Genomic DNA, 20,109 nt, shown 5'->3' on the forward strand with positions numbered 1-20,109 from the left:
GATATGGTACTACAAGGTCATTAAGATAAGATGGGGCCTGATTATTTAAGACCTTGTATGTGAGGAGCAGGATTTTGAATTCTGGATTTAACAGGAAGCCAAAACAGGAGAAATCTGCTCTCTTTCTAGTCCCTGTCAGGACTCTTGCTGCAGCATTTTGGATGCTGAAGGCTTTTCAGGGAGTTTTTAGGACTTCCTGATAATAATGAATTACAGTAGTCCAGCCTGGAAGTAATAAATGCATGAACTAGTTTTTCAGCGTCACTCTGAGACAGGATATTTCTAACTTTAGAGATGTTGCACAAATGGAAGAACGCAGTCTTACATATTTGTTTAATATGTGCGTTGAAGGACATATCCTGGTCAAAAATGACTCCAAGGTTCCTCACAGTGTTACTGGAGGCCAAGGTAATGCCATCCAGAGTAAGAATCTGGTTAGATACCATATTTCTAAGCTTTTCAGCGCCGAGTACAATAACCTCAGTTTTATCTGAATTAAGAAGCAGAAAGTTAGCGGCCATCCAAGTCTTTATGTCTTTAAGACATTCCTGCAGTTTAACTAATTGGTGTGTGTTATCTGGCTTCATGGACAGATAAAGATCCAGGTGTGTTGACCAAGGGTGATATCTAAAACTTGCAGGACACCAGCCCTCGAGGCCTGGAGATGCCCACCCCTGCTCTATGATAATCAGTGTTATTCACTTTACCTGTCAGTGTTTAACGTTTGCCTAAATGTTGTCTGTCAACAGTTTATCCCAAGTGGTCTTATCTTTCAGAAATTTGAGATGGCTCTGAGTAATCAGCTTTTACCCAAAAGTCGCATGGAAGCTTTCCAAAGCTCACAGCATGAACTATCTCAGCTAATGCAGCTACACACTGAACTCTCCTTGATTGCTCCAACTAAAAACTGACATCTCTCTTTGACTCTTCTAGACTGTGAGACCAAGTTTTGAAGGAGAGCTGAAAAACACACAAAAAGGGGGAAAAAAAGAAAGAAAAGAACACAAAAGTTGTTATTGTATTTGCTCTTTTAATCATTGGAAGCCAGAATCCTAAACAAACCAGTTTGTTTGCAAACATAAACTCATCATTTCACTTTCTGTTCATTTCTGGCTCTAGAAAGAAATGAAAACAAAAACACAGCAACAGTTGAAAGCCAGTGCATGGTTCCCTCTTGTAAGGTGCTGCCTGACTGGACAGTCAATTAGGTAAGAGAAGTGTTATTGGTTAGAAGGAAGACAAAATATCATGTTAAGCCAATCAGAGGCAGAGTAGGGCGGGACCCAGACCTCATCTGCGGTTTGTTGGCCCTGCCTGTACAGGTGTGTGTGCAGGTGTCAGAGGCTGATAACAATCCCTTTTGTCTTTACAGGCTCAATTAGATGATTTATGCAAGAAAAAGGCTGATGGAGCTTACATTAGAGCTCGTGCAAAATGGATAGAAGAAGGTGAAAAAAGAACTTCATATTTCTACGATCTGGAGAAACGGAGGCAAGAGAAGAAATCTATTAATACATTAATTGTAAATGGGGGTAAATAGAGTTTAAGATCTACTGGATTATAATCACTTAATTGAAGATGATGGTGTGATTCTTTTTTTAGACTTTTATAAAGCATTTGATACGGTCGAACATCCTTTCATTTTAGAAGCTTTACAGTATTTTGGTTTTGGTAAAAAATTCATAGATTTAATTTCTTTATTATACTCTGACATCAATAGTTCTATTTCTTTACCTTTAACGTCAGTCGAGGAGTCAGGGGTGTCCAGCTTCTCCGTTACTTTTCATTATTGTAACGGAAATTTTAGCTATTTTCATGAAACACAATCCAAATATTCAACCACTGAATTTGATGGGAGCCCCGTTGATCATAAGTCAATTAGCAGATGATACTACACTGTTTTTAAAGGACGTGTCACAGGTTCCTCTCGCACTAAATGAAATTTCACTATTTTCAAAGGGCTCTGGTTTGTACCTGAATATTAGAAAATGCGAATTATTAACTATTCATGATTGGAAACCCAGTATCTCTCTTAACATAGCTACTAAAACTGAAATTAAATATTTGGGTATTATAATCTCAAAGAATACAAATAATAGAGAAAATCTAAATTTTGAGCATATTACCCAGAAATCTAAAAAGATCCTAATCAGCTGGTTACAAAGAGACCTGTCCATCTTTGGACGCATCTTTCTTACTAAAACAGAAGGTATCTCTCGACCGATTTATCCATCACAATGCTTATATGTTTCCAATAGACTAATCAATAATATAAATCAAATTAACTTTAATTACATTTGGAGAAACAAGCAACATTATATTAGGAGGAGTGATGTAGTGAAGTCATTTGAAGAAGGAGGTTTGAATGTGATTGATTTTGAAGCAATGATGGTTCCATCAAACTCAAACGGTTGCAGTCGTTCATAAATAACTCAAACAGTATTTGGTTTTATTTCCCCCAAAGTAATCTTTGAGAAGCTTGGTGGCATTGAATTTCTCTTAAAGTGTGACTTTGAAAATTCCAATTAAATTATCCAATTTTCATAAACAGGTTCTCCAGTACTGGAAAATGATTTACAAGCATAATTTTTCTCCACATACAAACTCGATTTGGAACAACAGATGTATATTGATAGAAAGAAAATCCATCTTTTATAAGGATTCGATGGATCATGGAATTTGGACGGTTTTACACCTTTTAGACAATGACGGCAATTTATTATCGTATAATAAATTCATAGATAATTATGGCTTATCATGTACTCAAAGTAAATTCATTAAAGTTGTGAAAGCCATTCCCCCTGCAATGATTCAGATGGCTAAAGCCAGTTTAACCTGTTCTTCCTCTATAATTCGTGAATTTAAAGGAAAGGCATGCAATAATACATTTTAAGGACAATTCTAACCAAACAACTTTTTTCTTCTCAATTAAAAAGAAAATATTTGTTTAAAGATTATAACTCGAGGTTTTTGACTCAGTATCTTTCTTTTCCAATTCCACCTAAAGCAAAGGAAAATCACTTTAAAATCTTAAATGCCATATATCCATCCAATGACTATCTTCACAAGAAATTCAATATAGATACGAACGCATGCACTTTTTGCAACACTGATATTGAGACTACAGAGCACCTTTTTTATTCGCGTGAAAGTTCCAGATCTTTTTGGGATGATTTTCAGTACTGGTTAACCTCTAAAAATATTGACTGTCCTTCTCTAACCTTTCAAGTAATTAGATTTGGCCTACAAACAGAAAATTAAAAAATAGAATTTGGGATTAACAACTTATTTATAGTTGCAAAATTTTTCATTCACAAATGTTGCTTCTTGAAAATTATTCCGATTTTTGCTGGTATTTAATAATGAAGTCCTCCTATTGAAGGCTTCATTAGACAAGTGTAACTCCTTACTTGAATTTTTGATGCAGCTTTTCAACTGATGTAGCTAGACTGTGTGTGCGTACTTTTGTTGTTTTGTGTTCTTTGTTTTTGTTTTTCTAACTTTTTTACTTTATATGGAAGGTCACTTAATGTACTTGTATGTTGCTTTATGTTATCTCTGACCTATGTTCTTTGTTCGATGGCTGCTTTGTTCTTAACCACCTGTACTTGTACACATCTTTTTGACTTGTAAGATATGTACACTGCACTGCACTGTAATTGTTAGTTTGTACAATTAAAAGAAAAAAAAACATCAACGAAAACTAGGTTTATGTGGCTTAGGATGACGTCACTGGCGCTCATTTATTTTGAAAACAAACTTTCTCAAAAAAAAAAAAATAAAAAATAAATAAACCAGTTGGCGTGTATTTTTTTTTAACGAGGACCAGAAAAAAAAAACTGTGTGCAGGTTTTAGAAATGAGAAGCTCTTCAACATAAAACTAAATGATAAGGAGGTGTATCGTATTTACAAAGAAACGAACACAAAATATAATGTAGCTGAAACTGCCGTTATATTCTCAAATTCGCTGTTCTATCATATGTACCTGATAATCTGTGTAAACCACACATATTTGGAACATATTTTTATTTTCACTTAACTACAGCCAGCCGCCTTTTGATCATTTACAGGCAAACTGCCTGAGAAAATGGCTCGTTTTTCTCATTTTCAGTCAGGCGTTTTCAGGCGGTTACTAGCTGTCAAAGGTGGGGTCCTTACGGTCCTTCCTTCCTTGAGCCGCTCCATCAGCCGCCTGACAGAAAACGACAACCGGAGGTAAAAAATCCAGATTAGCCCGAAATCCTCCAAAAACCGAGCGGGTCTTTCGAGTTATGATGGGCGGAAGGACGAGTGCCATAGCGGCGGGTGTATGCGGGGCTCTGTTTGTCGGTTACTGTATTTATTTCGACAGGAAACGACGGAATGACCCGAACTTCAAGAACAGGCTACGAGAACGTGAGTGTTGACCTCCTCGCTGCTCTTTTTCTCACCTTCACCGGGTTCGCTGGTTCGGACACCGGGCGGTTTCGTTCGGTCCAGTTAGCTTGTCCCGAGGCTGTGGAGGAGCGCTACAATCAATTCAGTAAATTAAACAAAGCATAGCTGGGACTTCATTCATGTTCTCACATCGTTAAGTTAATGGGTTTGTAGCTGACAAGCCACGATGTGACAGTAATCACATTCTTTGCACCCTCCCTGGATCCTGAGCTCTTCCATCCTCTAAAAGGATCTGCAGAAATAACTGGTGACATGATTTGTAAAGGAGAGCATACGATTAATGGCTGTGCTTCAAAACAAACCATTATTTTGGTGTTACCTAACCCTATTTCGGGGCACAAAATAAAACCTTTTATATGGCTGTACACACATAAATATACTGAATACCAGTGCCAGTCTAAAGTGTGCTACCTCAAACTTGAGCCGCTGGGCAGCTTATGGAGGCTGGATTCAGAGAACCTCTGACACAGTTGTCTCCAAGGCCACATTACCAGGTAGTATTTATATACTTCCAGGTGCTCATCCAGATTTGTCCTGCCAGCCAAACTCCAAACACTGCGAGAGAAAGGCTTTACTATCCTGTGATGTGACCTGCAGCACACACTCATTCACAAAGCTATTTCCATTTCAAGTAATTACACAACAAACATATTTAGCATGATGTCTTGTTAGCTGGGCTTCCAGCCTGCTGGAGATTATCGTGTTATTCAAGGAAGATTGGGCCTGTTCCAGTTTGTTAATCCAAACATGAGGAAACTCCAGGTTTTCACGTGCATGGTAACAGACTCAAAACCACAGCTCTGAGTTTCTTTCCGACTCCTCTGCTGCTCCTGGACCAGCTGACTGACACTGATGCGTTTGCTCGTTCATAGAGTTTCTTGTATGTTTGCCATTTTGTGTTCTCACACGAGCGCTTTTGTAATCCTTCAGTCGTCAATTTACAATAAGAAGAGAGACGGCAGTTCCACCACAGATTGGTAACATGCGCAGAAAAAGTATTGTGTATTTGTAGCTTTGTAACTCTATGGACAGTAATGCTGCCTGACTTGTGTGAGCATCATATTCTGTCTATGGCGACGACACAGTGGACCAAGCTGATTAAAATAACTGTCCTGCGTGATTTTTGAGATAAATACGACCCACACTGGCACACATTCATATTCCTCAGTCCTCTGGGTTATAATCAAGGCTTCACTCTTTATTTACCCGTTGCCGTGGTGCACTCAGGTGTTCTGGGGGACACTGAAAGTTTGAAATTGGAGTTTGTTAAATTTGCTTCGGGGAATACGGCCGAAGCAGCAAACTGTGTATAAACAGAAATAAACACATTCCAGTGTTTGTATTGCAGACAGTTTGTAATTGTTACCAGTCACCTGAACATGGTCAGCTGGACGTTATCGACAAGGTGACAAATAATCACCGGCCTACAAAAATCAGGCCTAAATTTCCAGTAAATAGTTCATTTGAGGGCGCAGACGCTAAACTTGGAGCTAGTTTAGCTTTAAGCCCATTTCTGTGTCTGTCGTATACTCGTAACTTTATAAGTGTAGCAGCTACGATCTAAGACTGCTTTCTTGTTAAAACCAAGATGGACATGTTTTGAGGGCTGGAGCAACATGAGCAGTTTGTCCTGTTCTTGTCACAGGGAGAAGAAAGCAGAAGGCTGCCAAAGAGAGGGCAGGCCTGGCAAAGGTGAGCAGTCCCTACACGCCTGCACATTTGCACACGCATGCACGGACACGTACGTGTTTCTGTTTAAAGCTGACACCCACCACATGAAAGGACAACTTCAAACCAAAGAACTGATACTGACTCTGCTGTACAGCTGCAAGCTACTTCACACAAATGTGACAAATCAGCTGTGACTGCTTACTGTGACTGTTGTGCAGCTTCCAGATCTGAAGGATGCTGAAGCCGTGCAGAAGTTCTTTCTGGAGGAAATCCAGTTGGGAGAGGAGCTGCTGGCTCAGGGTAATTTACTCTTTATTGAAACTCGTACCACTGAACTGGTCAAACGGTTTACTGCAGCACAGCCAGTGGTGACACCCAGTATGGGTACAGACGCCTGCATGTGGAGCTTATAAGCTTTTGTTTCCTTTTGCTTTGACTACAGGAGACTACGAGAAAGGTGTGGATCACCTGACCAACGCCATCGCCGTGTGTGGTCAGCCTCAGCAGCTACTACAGGTGCTGCAGCAGACTCTGCCTCCACCCGTCTTCCAGATGCTGCTCACCAAGCTGCCCAGTATCAGCCAGGTTTGTGAATTGCTCTAGGATCAGTTATTATGACAGCACGAGTCTCTGAATCATTTCTAAAGTGTTCATCAGTCGTGCACACGTCAAACCATAAAGCCGAGGACTTTTGTTTCCTGTCTTGCAGCGCATCGTGAGCGCACAGAGTCTGAGTGAGGATGATATAGAATGAGCGCGCCCAGAAGAAGCACCCCTGCTCCCCGTCTGTTCATCACGACCTGCCCACCCCTCGGCCTCCTGTCACTTTGACCCCATCCAGCCTCCCTAAAGGAGTTCAGTTTCTCTTCCTTTGTCCATTAAAAGGTTTTCTTTGAACTTGTATTACCCGTTTTGGGGTATTAGGATATCTAAATCACGAGGCCACAAAAAAAATGTAGAGAAATGCAATCAGGCCTGTCCCCGCTCCCAAACCCTCATGTATGTAATAACCAACTGGGCTCGATTCAAAGATGAATCGGCTCCTTCCTCCAAGGTGGTGCAACACACATCTGACAGGATTATGTACAAGGTTTACGCTGCCGGATGTGGTTGTACCTGCCGTCTCCATGACAACAGTAGTATAAACCAGAATGTGCTCGGATGAGTATTTATTGTTTTGTTACGTCTCGTCTGTCTTTCCATTCTAGACTTGGAAACGCTTTTTAGAGTGACGACATGTTTTGTTCTGTTTGAAGAGGACGGCCCTCTTTAGCAAGAATAAACAATCTGAACAAACCACAGCTGTGTTGAGTGTTCAGTCCTGGTCACAGCGCCTCAGAACTGCATCAGTTTGATGTCTTTATTAAACCGAGCAGCTGAACCTCTGTGCCAAAGCCCCGAGTCCTGGAGGTGCAGCTGCTCTGGGAAATGTTCTGGTCCTCATCTACAGGCTGGAGGAGAGCAGGAGGCTATGAACTGTGACACGACAGAAAGATGCTGCACAGCAACCAACACACTGGTGGTGAGAAATGTTTCTGCTTTCTTTTGGAGAGAGGAACCACCGGGCTCTGATAGACAGAGGTCAAAGGTCACAACAGCATCTAAACTTCACTGACTCCAAAAGTTATTAGTGTGGATCATTTTCAATAATAACCAGATTTAGAGATTTTACTGGTGATTTGCAAGAAAGAAAACAGTGACAATAAATTCTGACACAGAATAAAAGAAATGACGTATTTTAACCAAATGAGTGAAACGGTTACAGATCAACTCCAACGCAGCCCCGTGGGAAGGACCTGTGACTTTGTGCTGGGCAGAGGACGCTCTCTTCTTGGACACATTTAGCTGCCTGGACGTCAGCTGTGTTAGAGTCGGGCTGAACCTGCTGCTCTTCCAAACGACTCTGTGATCACAGCGATCACATGCTTCTTCTGTCCTCACAGTTTAAATATGAACAGACTTCTCTGGCTTCACTCTCTTTCTCTTCAGTGCTTTCTTTTTAGTCTTTTTGTCTGGATCTGCCATCTCTCCTTTGAAAGAAGCGGAGCTTCTGCTCAACTTACGCTGGTTTCCCATCACCTTCCTTGGGGACTTGAAGGCTCCTCGACCAGCCGCCCTCTCCCGTCCAGAACCCGTCTTCAGAGTCTTGCCGGTCTTCCTTGTTGTTGCTTTGCCATAATCGTTACTCTTCTGCTTCTCCTTCTTCAGCGACCTCTTCACCCGGATGGATCTGCCCTCCAGCTTGGAGCCGTCCAGTTTCAACGCCAGCTGCACAGAATCGGTACTCTGCACAAGGAAAACAAAATGAAGTGTAGAAACACAAGACCTACTTTGACCGAAGCACCAATACTGACGCTTAAAAACTAGAATGGAAAAACCACTGGCTGACGTCACACTGGCTACGCCCATCAATGGCACACAGTCTATTGTGGATTCTAATTTATTCTAATTCTGTGCTTTTAGACCTTAAAGTTCCCAAAGTATGAGTACACAGTATAGGTCAGCGGTCCCCAACCCCCGGGCCTCGGACCGGTCCGTGAGTCGTTTGGTACCGGGCCGCGAGCGTTGAGGCTCAGGTGTGAAATGTATAGTTTTCAGGGTTTTTATCGGTTTTCAGCGTTATTTTGTTATCGTTTTTATCGTTAACTCTGTTTTCCTGGGTCTTTTCACGTGTGTTATGAATGAATCTTCTTTTTTTCGGTACCGGTACTAGTTTTATTTTGTTGTATTTATCCGCGACACCTTAAAGGCCGGTCCGTGAAAATATTGTCGGGCATAAACCGGTCCGTGGCGCAAAAAAGGTTGGAGACCGCTGGTGTAGGTGATACAGCCACCATCTGTCATATACACCGTTCAGGAGCCAGAAATCAAAGAGCGCCAAATTATTAGATTTGGTTGAATATTTCCTGACTGCTGGTGTGGAAGTGTACGCAGCTGCTAATAAGCTCATTCAGGGACAACTAAACTAAACACAACATAAGGCACCAATCAGAGCAATGTAAGAGAAACCCCAACAATGTGACAGCGGGAAGGAAAAACTTCCATCTGTCATGACTGTGTGGGGGTGGGGGGTTCCTAGCCAAAGCTGTACTGTTCAAACATGGACTGACTTTTGTGACCCGCCATCAGAGGACAACCCTGCAGAGTGAAGCCTCGCCACAGCGTCTCAAAAAGCAAAATGCAATCCATTATTATTATTCTCCAGAACCACGATCATCTCCTCTTGTACCTCAAACAGGACGTAACCAAATCCTTTGCCCAAGCCCGAGTTCTTGTCTCGCACCAGTCGCACCGCCTCCACTGTCCCGCACTCTTCGAAATGCCTTCGAAAAGTCAGCTCGTTGATGTCTGCGGACACAGCAGGTTGGCTTGAGCGTAAAACTACTCACTCATGGACAACTACACCTTCACCATTGTCTGGAACTCACCAAACGAGAGATTCCCCACGAAAACAGAACGCTTGTGGTCGTGCTGAAAGAGAACAACAGGATTTCAGTTTAAATGCCAGGAGACAGATGCAGCAGAGCATTCTGGGACGTCTGCTGACTCACAGACGAGCTGTCGGCCACTCTGTCCACTCGGATATGAAAGTCTTTCTCTATCTCCATGCCGTTCCTGTGAGGGCAGACAGAATGAAATCAGCACGTGTATGTTTGGGTCTGACAGCATTGGCAGGTTTCAGGAGGAGCGTCTGACCTCTCCAAAGCTTTGGTGATGCCATCTTCATCTTTAAACACTACATACGCATTGATGCTCTGCTTCTTTGGGTGAACTTTGCGCCTGCGAAGTGAACAGAAGCTCTTTGGTACAAATGGAAAGGAGTCAACTGAAACCATGCTATTAGTTTGTTGGTGGAACCTCGTGAAAGCTTAGGATGAAAAAATAAACTTTTAGAAACTCACTTGATAGCAGCTACTTTACGAGACATGGAGGGGTCCTCTCTGACCTGTTGGAACGAAACACAACGTTACTGAAGATGAGAAGTTGCAGCAACCTGGCGACTCTTTTTTTCAGAGCTGTTTTTACCACAGAGCGAAAGCGAATCGATTCGATGGATCCTTTATCCCTGAAGAGGCTCCGCAGGGTCTGAGAAGGAACAAAAAAAGGTTGCCAGTCTTTGAACTTCCACATTATTATTGTCCTATAAATACTGTAATTGTTGCACAACAAGCAATTTGCACGTCTCCTGAACGATCTTGGAAAGAGTCACAGTACAGTTGTGTTTTCACTGTCACATAAACACCTGTTAGAAGATAAAACGTCCAACAAGCGTTTCAGAGGTTGCAGATCAGAGCGGCTGACCCAGCTTAGCCAGTTTCTCCTTGTTATCGTCCCACAGCTTCATCCACAAGGCTCAGTCTGAGGTCAGACCGTCGAGGCTCAATGCTGAGTGCATACAACGTCTCAGTGCATCTAAAGTGCCATGTGACTCATGACCATATTTGCTCCTGTTACTGCGCCTACGTGACTGAGCGAGGGTCATTTAAAACAAACACGGCTGCGTCTCGTCTTCTCCATTCTCCACGTGAGGAGAAACAGCGAGGTGGCGCCTGCTGCTGAAGCTGCATGTTACATCCATTTAGTTTGTGGATGCAGACTGCTACCCACACTTGGTAGTGTCAGATACAGTCAGACGGTCGCTATGGATACAGGTGGGTAAAACAAAGAAACGAAACAAACCTTCTTGGTGCAGCTGATGGGAAGGTTGCCGACAAACACAGTCCTGTTCTTCTTCAAGCTCTCCTGCGCCTTGCTGGCCTTCATCCTCTGTCTCTTCATCACCCAGTACTCTGCGTCGTTCTCTCTGCCCGACTCGGAAGTTTGTCTCTTCCTCTTCCTGTTGGGTTTTTCTGGCCCGTCCTCATCCTCGTCTGCCTTTTGTAAACCACTCTCTCTGAAACCAGCAAATTCAAATGAACACTTCAAACAAACGGGTTTGACAAGAGACTTGAATCAAGCAAAAACTGGGGAAAAAGAAATTAACACACCTTTTTTCCAGCTCCTGATTGGCTGCTGATTTCTCCTTAGCTGGCTGCTTCTTCTTCTTCTCCTGGCGTGGCTGACCTTTGACCTGTGGGCTTTTCTGCTTCTGCTCTTTGGTTTCTGTGCTTTTTTGAACCGGCTGCCATCATAACACAAAACAACCACAAGAAACTTCAGTCATTTCCTGCCTCTTAAATAATCCATTAGCAAGTAGAGGCGCTCACTAAAAATGTAGAAACTCTAATAAAGAAAAACACAAGCTCAGTGAAGGTTAACGCACCTCTGCGTGTCTTAAAGACACCTTACAATAAATAAGTCATGACACACAACAGAAGAAGACAGATTTTCTTGGTTGTTACAGATTTAGTTTCGACTGGTGGTCAAACACACAGTCACAGACAGGCTGGGTGTGTGCTGCGCTCACCAGAGGCGCAGGCTTGAACAGCAGCGCTGTGGACGCTGCTGCTGTGCTGAATAAAGCCGACAGGGATCCAGAGGCAGAGTTCTTCTGGAACAAGCTTCCTGACACCTGACCCACCGTGTAGTCAGCTGACTGTTGTCCTGGCGACACCTCTCTGCAGAGGACAGAAACACTGAAGTTAACAGGCGATAACACTTTTTTTAGTTGAGCACTGGCGCAGCTGTGTGCTCGTTCATATCTGTACACAAAGAAGCAGGGAAGTCTTGGGTCACTCCTTGAGCTACAGAGACCCTCCTACACGGCCCTTTGTAACTGTTGGATTCGGAGAAATCCAAAGGATCCAGGACACAGAAGTCCATCGCCGGACTTCTGGAGTGGATCTGGGTTCCTGCTCAGTGGGAGCTCACGGCTCCTCCAGCAGACAAACAACCGAGTGAAAAACCTGCTGATGCTGGCTTTGTTTCTTTGGGAGCACCGGTCCCCCCAGATCGAAGGCTCAAGTCTGAGTTCTTAACGTTATCTCACTAATCGTCGTGATATTTTCACTCGTGTTATTAAAGTGTGTGTGTAAACAAACCTGTTGTGGGCTTTCTTCTTCATGGCTTCCGCTCTTCTTTTTTATCTGGAATAAATGTGTACTGAATGGCCTAAACTCCAGTAAATGTTACAACACATCCACACGTTTTCTTTCCGAGTGGACCGCTGTCCTACTTCGAAATATTCCCCATAGGAACACGGCAAAGCCCCACAAAGGTTCCTATGCATTTTCCTAGCTTTAGGCTGATTTGGTACCGTATAACTAAACAGGGGTGATTTATGGGAAAGGACCAGACACGCGTAAAGTGTCAGTGAGTATATTTCCTTCGTGGTATAACTTCTTTTTAGAAAAAGGTTTGTGGGAAAACGGTACGACGTTGAAATAGGTCCCATCCGGTGACGCAGCTGCAGGATGTTTTGGTGGGAGCAGGCTGACTGACTGTTCCACAGCAAACGCGACATTTATCAAAGGTGTGTATGATTTTACATTACGTTTGCATTTTTCAAACATTACATGTTTCTCATTTTTCAGACACAATAAGCTATCCAAACACTGACATACCGGAAATGTGCAGTATTTACTTATTACACTTAAATGTAGCGTCAGCTGCTTCCTGTTGGAGAAGAACTACAGAGTGGCTCTAGTGTTTTTCTTCGTAGCTTCCATGGGAGTAGACGAGGCGGAGGTGCCGGTGGATGCGGTGGGTAAGCGGGTGTCCTGCGGCGGGGAGCGGGCCACAGTGCGCTACTTCGGACCTGTACCCCCCACAGCAGGTAGGACCCGGGTTGTACCTCTTACCTCATCACGCATGGATGAACGTCATAAACCGCGAACACACAGAGACAGTCAGTATGACAGAAAGACTTTGATCATGAAATGTTTACTACGAGCATCATACTGACTGCAGGCCTACTTGTTGTTCCTAGAGTATTTAAAAGTAGAATGGGAGGCAGAGCTTTCAGTTTTCAGGCCCCTCTTCTGTGGAACCAGCTTCCAGTTTGGATTCAGGAGACAGACACTATCTCTACTTTCAAGATTAGGCTTCAAACTTTCCTTTTTGCTAAAGCATATAGTTAGGGCTGGACCAGGTGACCCTGAATCCTCCCTTAGTTGTGCTGCAATAGATGTAGGCTGCTGGTGATTCCCATGATGCATTGGGTGTTTCTTTTTTGCTGACCTGATTTCTCTTCTCCTTTGTTTTCACGTCACTCCTCCAGTTAATCATTAGTAATTATTACACGATTATATTACTGTAGGTCTGTCTCCAATAGTCTTTTCTTCACCACCACCAGTTGCAGCAGATTACAGCCTGGTTGTGTCGGAGGTTTCTTCCTGTTAAAAGGGAGTTTTTCTTCCAACTGTCGCCAAGTGCTTGCTGATAGGGGCTCATAGGGCCCAGCTGCCTCACATTTGTCATTTAACATATTGATCAAACTTATATTTTGATTAAGAATAAATATGATTGACTTTTAGCAACAGCGTACCGACACAAAGCCTGTGTCATTTCAAACCCAACAGACTGGACGCAGAGAGGGAGGAGAGCTGGGAGGGGGCGGGGCCTTTTCCTGTCCCCTCTCTCGATACACGTCCAGTCCGAGTACACGGATGAAATCACACCGATGAAGCAGATTTAACCACATGCTTGCATCACTGCATTGTGTGTTTGTTTTGTGTTTGTAGGTCTGTGGCTGGGTGTGGAGTGGGACAACCCCGACAGAGGCAAACACGACGGCAGCCACGAGGGAGTGCAGTATTTCACGTGCAGGTAAAGTGCTCAAGCGTGCTCTGTCTGCTCTGTGAGATAATTACTTTAAGTCTTCTGTGGAAATGTCCTGATACGTTCCCTTTGTTCTCAGACAGCCCACAGGAGGCTCCTTCGTCCGCCCGGCAAAGGTGAGCTTTGGAGTGGACTATCTGACCGCCGTGCGACAGGCGTACAAGATCGACTCAGAGGAGGTGCTGAGTGAGGAGATCTCCATCTCCAAGAAGAAGCTCAAGTGGGGGAACATCAAGGAGCGTGGGTACGATGCTGTGGTCAGGAGAAGAGCGTCACACAGCTGTGTTTGTTTTCATTTAGACTTTGCTGCTCAGAGCAGCTTCAGCTCTGTCGCCTGGTAGCTGTTGGTAGCTTCCACCTGCAGTAATGCATATGTTCTGATGATCAGCTGAGCTGCAGAGTCAGTGCTGATGAAGCGAGGAGGAAGATGAAAGTCACCTGAGACACAGCTCACACGTCTAAGGTTTTATATAGTCAGACATCATAAAATCATCTCCTAACTAAGTAAACACAGCCTGAGATGAACAACAGCAGCGAGTCGTTACTGCTGAATCCAGCCCTGTGGGGTTCGTGTGGTCACAGTCAGATCCAAGAGATCCGTTACATGTGTGTCCACTCACAAACAGAGTCACAGCCTTTGTGTTCACAGTTTCCACTCCTGTTATAAACCTGCACACTTCGTATTGTGTGTCTGTGTGTGTGCAGTTTTGAGAGCCTTCCCTCGGTGCTGCTGAGCCGCTCTGACGTGAGCTGGTCTGGTGCTGATGGGGAAATCAGGACCACAACTCCCAGTATCCTTCCACAGACGGTGCTGGATGCTTTACTGGCACTCAGCATGTGTGAGCTTCACAAAGCGTTCCCATTTCTCAGAGTCTGTCAGGTTGTGATTGCGAGCAGTGTGGATGTGACACCTTAACCACGCTGATCAGACGTGGAGTGGCTGGACCTGAGTGGGACTCTGTTGTCGTGCTGGGAGGACGTGGCCACCATCAGCCAGCAGCTGGACAGACTGGGAGGACTGCAGCTCAGGTGTGGGTGTGTGGGACGCTTTGTTTGGCCTCGCTTTCCTTCCACTCAACATTGTGTTGTGTTTCTGTCTTCAGTTACAACAGACTTCGTTTGCCCCCTGACCCCTCGGCTCTACGCCACGCTTTCTCAGCCCTCAAAGTCCTCGTGCTCAACGGCTGCCAGCTCACCTGGCCACAGGTACGCAGCACTGTGGCACTTATATTTACTTTTGTGTTTCAGCTCCGGGGGAACATTCACGTCGAACAGTAGACTAACTTAAAGTTTGAAGAAAAGAGAATTTAAAGCGTTCCCTCTTTTTCTGTTTCTCTACTAGGGCTGCCATGATTAGTCGACTAGTCACGATTAGTCGACTCTCAAAATCATCACGACTGATTTAATAGTCGACGCGTCGTTTGAAGCTTTGTAAGATCCTGAAAGACGCAGGAATAAGTAGTAGGATTTAAGAGTGTAATAACGGACTGAAACAGAAGATGGCAGCACTGCATGTACAAGGATGCCAGCTGCCGTTAAACCCCGAAGAAGAAGAAGCTGTGTCCCAGAATTCATAGCGCAGCCCAGCTCAGTTTCCAACAATGGCGGCAGCTAGTTAGTTTTAATATTACTCTTATTATTCTTTCTGGGTCACAAAATAAACGTTTAACATGTTTTCAGGCGAGAATGTAGCTGTGTAAACCTCAAATATCTGCTCAGTTTATCAAGACACCACATACTTTCAAAAGCGCTCCGACGTTTTCGGAGACGTCTGTTAGCCACTAGCTCGATAGCTAGCCGGGGGCTAGGCTAACTAGAGCCGTGAGAACACCGGACTCTCGGCAAATCATTTTCAAACCCACCGCCGTCTTTCGCTACTCAGGTTAAACATGATATATAAGTCACTTAGATAACTTAAAATGTTATTGTTTGGCTTTTTTTAGTATTTTATTTGTTCCTGAGTAAATCGGTTTGGCTGAGATTAAAGTTATAGTTTTTACACAGCTGAATAAACGTCAAGCAGACAGCTGATTATCAGAAGTGTAAGATGCTCGAGAATTTACTCCGGTGTCCTGTTATATTTTAGATAGCAATGAGTTTATTAAACTTCACCGAAACAAGTTGTAAGTTGTAAGCTAATGATAGTTATATAAGAGCAGATGCTGCTGGTGCAATAAGCTGTAGTTTTATGTCCAATGGATGATGATCTGATTAGTCGACTAATCTCAAAAATAATCGGTGACTAGTCGACTATCAAAATAATCGTTTGTGGCAGCCCTATTCTCTACCACTCACATTGCTGCGTTCAGTCATTTTCTTTCTGTTATGTTTCTTCTCCTCTTACCGCTGAACCAGCTTCTGGCTCGAGTCTCTTCCTCTTCAGAGGGAGTTCTTCCTCCCCGCTGAGGCCAGATTCTCTTAAATAGTGGGTCGTCCGTTCTCATCATGGACAGTGTTGGGTCTTGAGATGATGAACTGCTTCTGTTTAAATGAAATCTCTTTCCCGCCTCTGATCATGCTTTCCTCTCAGATTCTGGACTGTGCTCCCATGTGGCCACAGCTGGAGGACCTGTGTGTGGAAGAAAACAGCATTACAGAGCTGCAGAGGTAATCATCTTCTGTGCCCTGCTTTGCCTTTACGTGTGTGTTTTCACTCAGAGCTGCCTGAAACCAGCTGTGCTGTGTGTGTTTAAAGGCCTGAGGGACGGCTGCAGTCGCTGAAGAGTCTGAGTTTGTCCAGTAATCCTTTGGTGCAGGACAGCGTGCTCAGTTTATCTGCTCTGCCCAGGTACAGTACCAAGTGTCAGCCGCGCGTCGATGTGCTGCACGTGTTTGTGTCCAGTGTGAGTTCATCCATGCAGACTTGTGATGCAGAAACGTTTGCAGCGTCACTGTCAGTTAAGCTGATGCTGAGCAGCATGCGAGCATGAACACTCGCAGTGAGGACTGCTCCGCCCTGCAGCAGCACGAGTGGGAAACATTTAACATTTAAATATCATAGAAAGTGTTTGAGGTTCCATCACTGAGTCGGGTCATGTCTGTACATGTGTGCTGCGCTCAGCTGTGAACCCTGTTTCTACACTGCCATCCTCAGGCCTTTTACTGAACTGCAGTCCTCTGCATATTTAGCTAGCTAGCTCTAGCTCATGTTAGAGCAGCGTCTTGTCAAAATATATGGAAACAACTGTGTTGCTAGGCAACCCAGCGGCCACAGCAGGGATTTTGCCCCGTCCCCTGCAGCTCTAGGTGGACGTGGTGATCCCACACATCCCAAAAACAGAACTTGATTTTAGGAGGGATGTTTACGGTGTTTGCACCATAGTCACAGTTTTCTGTTTGTTGTCTAATAAAAGCAGCTGGACTGAGTCTGCTGTGTTTCTCGTGGCAGGCTGGAGCAGCTGAATCTATCCAAGACCGGACTGTCTGTCATTCGGTTTGAAGATGCTGCCCCCGGTAACGACAGTTTCCAGCCTAACAGCTGTTGTCCTTTTGTGTAGAACAGCTTTCTGTGCGACTGCAAACGTGTCAGTGACGTCTCTGCTCTGCAGGGTCGCACACAGCCATGTACGCAGCGCTGAAGAATCTCAACCTGGACCACAACAACATCACTGAGGTCAGTGTGTTCCTGCACACGGCTGCGGATGGTTAACCAGAACTGTGACCGACGTCTCACTGGAACAAACACCTGAAACATTATTCTGTGGTTACAAAACTAACAAACATCAAACATGCCAGAAATAACTTTAGCTTCAGTTCAGTGAAAGGTGTTGCCATAGAAACGGTCAAGAGCTGCGACTGTGTCTGTTTGTGTCGTTGTAACTGTTGTTACACGGTGTGAAGCCAGTCTGTGAACTGTGTGTAACTCTGCAGTGCTGTGGGTGAAGGCTGTGACACAGCAGCTCGTCTGAGCTACAGTGACTGCGTGTTTTACACAATCACGCTGTTACATCCAGTGCGGGCGCTGAGGCGGTCTCCACGTCACGCGGGCTCGGTCGCGTCATTTTGTTCTTCTGTTCAGCTTCATGATGACGTTATTTAAAATAAACTCTACTCAGGAAGTGTTTCTCTCTTTCTCACTCAGTGGTTTGTGGTGGACGAGCTCGCCAAACTTCCCAGTTTGGTCCGGCTTTCTTGCCGTGGCAACAAGCTAGTGAGCAGGGATGGAAACCCGAAAACAGCCAATCAGATGCTGATCGCTAAACTGGGACAGCTGGTCGTGCTGAACGGCTGCGAGGTGAGCTCGATGTTTGTGAGACTGATGCTTTGGAAACGTGCGGACGCCGTGTCCTGACACGTCTTCAGATTAGAGCCCCGCCTCTTGTGTATGAGTTCTGTCCTGTGCTCAAGCTGCTGGGCTTTCCTGCAGATTCACGCTGACGACAGGAGGGGAGCGGAGCTCGACTATATGAAGATGTTTGGAGAGGAGTGGCTAAAGGCGGGTGGGCGGAGTCAGCCCAGCCCTCAGTTCATCTGTGAACACCCTCGTTATCAGGCCCTCATCAGCAGTAAGTCACGCTGTGGTCAGATGACCTGAGACAGCTTTACTATTACTGACATGGTCTCCGTCACTAACTCCGTGCTCCTGTTCTTCAGAGTATGGCGCTCCTGAGGACGGCGAGCTGAGGAAGCCGGAGCCTTTTGCCCTGAAAAATCAGCTGTTAAGTAAGTCCCGCCCCTTTCTGCTGTCTGAGTGGCTCCACGAATGAACGTGAATCAAAGATCACACAGTCTCATTGTCCTTCATCAGAGGTTACCTTTGTGTTTCCGGACGATGCTAACCGGAAACCTCTGGAGAAGAAACTTCCAGGTACGAGCTCAAAGCCTCGACTCTCATTATCAGCGCTCTCGTCTGTCTGTGGAGCTCCGCACATAAACAGTCATGTGTTTCTGTACTGTAGCCTCCATGGTGGTGCAGAAGGTGAAGGGCCTGCTGTACAGGCTGCTCAAGGTCCCTGCAGCAGATCTGAGGCTCACCTACACCAGCCCCAAGGTAGCACACTGAGTGAAGGCAGGAGTCACACACACGTTCACCGGTTTTCTTGTGTTTGTGCCTCCATGTTCAGTCTGAACATGTGGGACAGTAAAATGTTCTTGCTGTTACAGATGGTGGGGACAGAGTTCGAGATCGACAGTGACCTGAAAACACTGCAGTTTTACTCCATAGAGGATGGAGACCAGGTGCTGGTGCGCTGGTCCTGACCCAGTCCAGGTCTCGAAGACCCACAGGAGGAACAGAGGAGAGAGCTGTTGAAATGAGATGGAGACTCACACGAGCTGCTTCTGTGCACAGCTGCACGCCGCTGCATTTGTTGATGCCTCATTTCAAACGTGGAAGACACATTTTATTTTTGTTGTGGTTCCTCTGACGCTGAAGGTGCCTCAGAGGAGGTGAGCATTACAGGCTGAGGTGCAGACTGAACCATGAAATGTTGGTGTCTGGTCTGTAAATGCAAACAGCAAAGCTAATACAGTCCTACAGCCATGCTTAAAAATCAGTGGACAGTGTTTCAGTCAGGCTCAGCGTCAGCTGTGAATAAACCACCATGATCTTTATTAGTGTGAATGCTGATTAAACATCGACAGCACTGAGACTCTGTTTTTATTCATCCTCCTCTTTGGCACATGTTCATAGTTTATTTATTTCTATAGCACATTTAATCACAACAGGAACGTTGACCAAAGCGCTGTGCAAGAATACAAAATACCAAGGTAACTTATAATATTGACAGCAAACATCAAATATGAATTAGCAAATAACTCTCACGCTGTATTAAAAGCCAGTAAATACAAATGTGTTTTAAGATTTAAAACGATTGACAGCAGGAGCCTGTCTGATGTGTAGTGATGTGAAATTACTCCACAGCTTAGGCGCTACGACTGCAAATGCTCGATCGCCTCTGTGAACCGGCCTCGACCTTGGTACGGCTAAAAGCAAAAGATCACTAAAGAGGTCAGACAAACACCCGGGAGCCTGTCCATTCAGGGCTTTGTAAGTCAACAAGAACATTTTAAAGTTAATTCTGAAGCAGAGCCAATGAAGAGAGGCGAGCACGGGGAAATGTGTTCACATCTTTTAGTGTCAGAAGACGAGCTGCAGCCTTCTGGACCAACTGCAGCCTTGCCAGGCAGGTCTGGGTAACTCCAGCATATCAGGAGCTACAATAGTCCAGCTGGGATGTAATAAAAGCATCAAAGTTTTTAAAAGATAACAATGATGTCACCTTGGATAAAAGCCTCGGTTTGAAGAAAGAGCGCTGTACGTCTGAGCTAATCTGTTTTTC

The 20,109-nt window shown here is 44.7% G+C and overlaps 3 protein-coding genes across 3 annotated transcripts; 2 read left to right on the plus strand and 1 right to left on the minus strand.

The window, feature by feature from the left end:
- The first annotated feature begins 4,153 nt into the window (after positions 1-4,153).
- tomm20b (translocase of outer mitochondrial membrane 20b) lies at positions 4,154-7,410 on the plus strand. The gene is made up of 5 exons (XM_006808694.3): positions 4,154-4,396; positions 6,084-6,130; positions 6,328-6,409; positions 6,552-6,694; positions 6,819-7,410. The coding sequence occupies exons 1-5, from the start codon at positions 4,273-4,275 to the stop codon at positions 6,861-6,863; spliced, it is 441 nt and encodes a 146-aa protein (XP_006808757.1). The 5' UTR covers positions 4,154-4,272; the 3' UTR covers positions 6,864-7,410.
- A 419-nt stretch (positions 7,411-7,829) lies between these two features.
- On the minus strand, positions 7,830-12,231 carry rbm34 (RNA binding motif protein 34). Its single transcript, XM_006808693.3, has 11 exons — positions 12,091-12,231; positions 11,517-11,667; positions 11,098-11,231; positions 10,790-11,003; positions 10,136-10,195; positions 10,012-10,055; positions 9,806-9,889; positions 9,661-9,724; positions 9,538-9,580; positions 9,339-9,457; positions 7,830-8,395 (listed from the first exon to the last, which is right to left on the minus strand). The coding sequence occupies exons 1-11, from the start codon at positions 12,111-12,113 to the stop codon at positions 8,054-8,056; spliced, it is 1,278 nt and encodes a 425-aa protein (XP_006808756.2). The 5' UTR covers positions 12,114-12,231; the 3' UTR covers positions 7,830-8,053.
- Positions 12,232-12,446: 215 nt separating this feature from the next.
- On the plus strand, positions 12,447-19,047 carry tbce (tubulin folding cofactor E). Its single transcript, XM_006808692.3, has 17 exons — positions 12,447-12,521; positions 12,711-12,824; positions 13,732-13,816; positions 13,908-14,072; positions 14,534-14,619; positions 14,758-14,857; positions 14,932-15,034; positions 16,359-16,435; positions 16,524-16,616; positions 17,217-17,281; positions 17,377-17,441; positions 17,910-18,062; positions 18,195-18,333; positions 18,422-18,490; positions 18,576-18,635; positions 18,727-18,818; positions 18,932-19,047. The coding sequence occupies exons 2-17, from the start codon at positions 12,716-12,718 to the stop codon at positions 19,025-19,027; spliced, it is 1,557 nt and encodes a 518-aa protein (XP_006808755.2). The 5' UTR covers positions 12,447-12,521; positions 12,711-12,715; the 3' UTR covers positions 19,028-19,047.
- Positions 19,048-20,109: the final 1,062 nt, after the last annotated feature.

This window comes from Neolamprologus brichardi, chromosome 9 (assembly GCF_056152115.1).
Source record: "Neolamprologus brichardi isolate AB-2024 chromosome 9, ASM5615211v1, whole genome shotgun sequence".
NCBI classification, from domain to species: domain Eukaryota; kingdom Metazoa; phylum Chordata; class Actinopteri; order Cichliformes; family Cichlidae; genus Neolamprologus; species Neolamprologus brichardi.

Excerpts from the sequence above, each read along its gene's own strand:
- tomm20b (XM_006808694.3), top strand. The coding sequence starts at position 4,273 with ATGATGGGCGGAAGGACGAGTGCCATAGCGGCGGGTGTATGCGGGGCT. Across the intron at positions 4,397-6,083 it reads CAAGAACAGGCTACGAGAAC|GGAGAAGAAAGCAGAAGGCT; the intron begins GTGAGTGTTGAC and ends TTCTTGTCACAG. Across the intron at positions 6,695-6,818 it reads AGCTGCCCAGTATCAGCCAG|CGCATCGTGAGCGCACAGAG; the intron begins GTTTGTGAATTG and ends CCTGTCTTGCAG.
- rbm34 (XM_006808693.3), bottom strand. The coding sequence starts at position 12,113 with ATGAAGAAGAAAGCCCACAACAG. Across the intron at positions 11,004-11,097 it reads AATCAGGAGCTGGAAAAAAG|AGAGAGTGGTTTACAAAAGG; the intron begins GTGTGTTAATTT and ends TGCTGGTTTCAG. Across the intron at positions 10,196-10,789 it reads CCATCAGCTGCACCAAGAAG|ACCCTGCGGAGCCTCTTCAG; the intron begins GTTTGTTTCGTT and ends GTTCCTTCTCAG.
- tbce (XM_006808692.3), top strand. The coding sequence starts at position 12,716 with ATGGGAGTAGACGAGGCGGAGGTGCCGGTGGATGCGGTGGGTAAGCGG. Across the intron at positions 14,858-14,931 it reads CTGGGAGGACTGCAGCTCAG|TTACAACAGACTTCGTTTGC; the intron begins GTGTGGGTGTGT and ends TTCTGTCTTCAG. Across the intron at positions 16,617-17,216 it reads AGTTTATCTGCTCTGCCCAG|GCTGGAGCAGCTGAATCTAT; the intron begins GTACAGTACCAA and ends TTCTCGTGGCAG.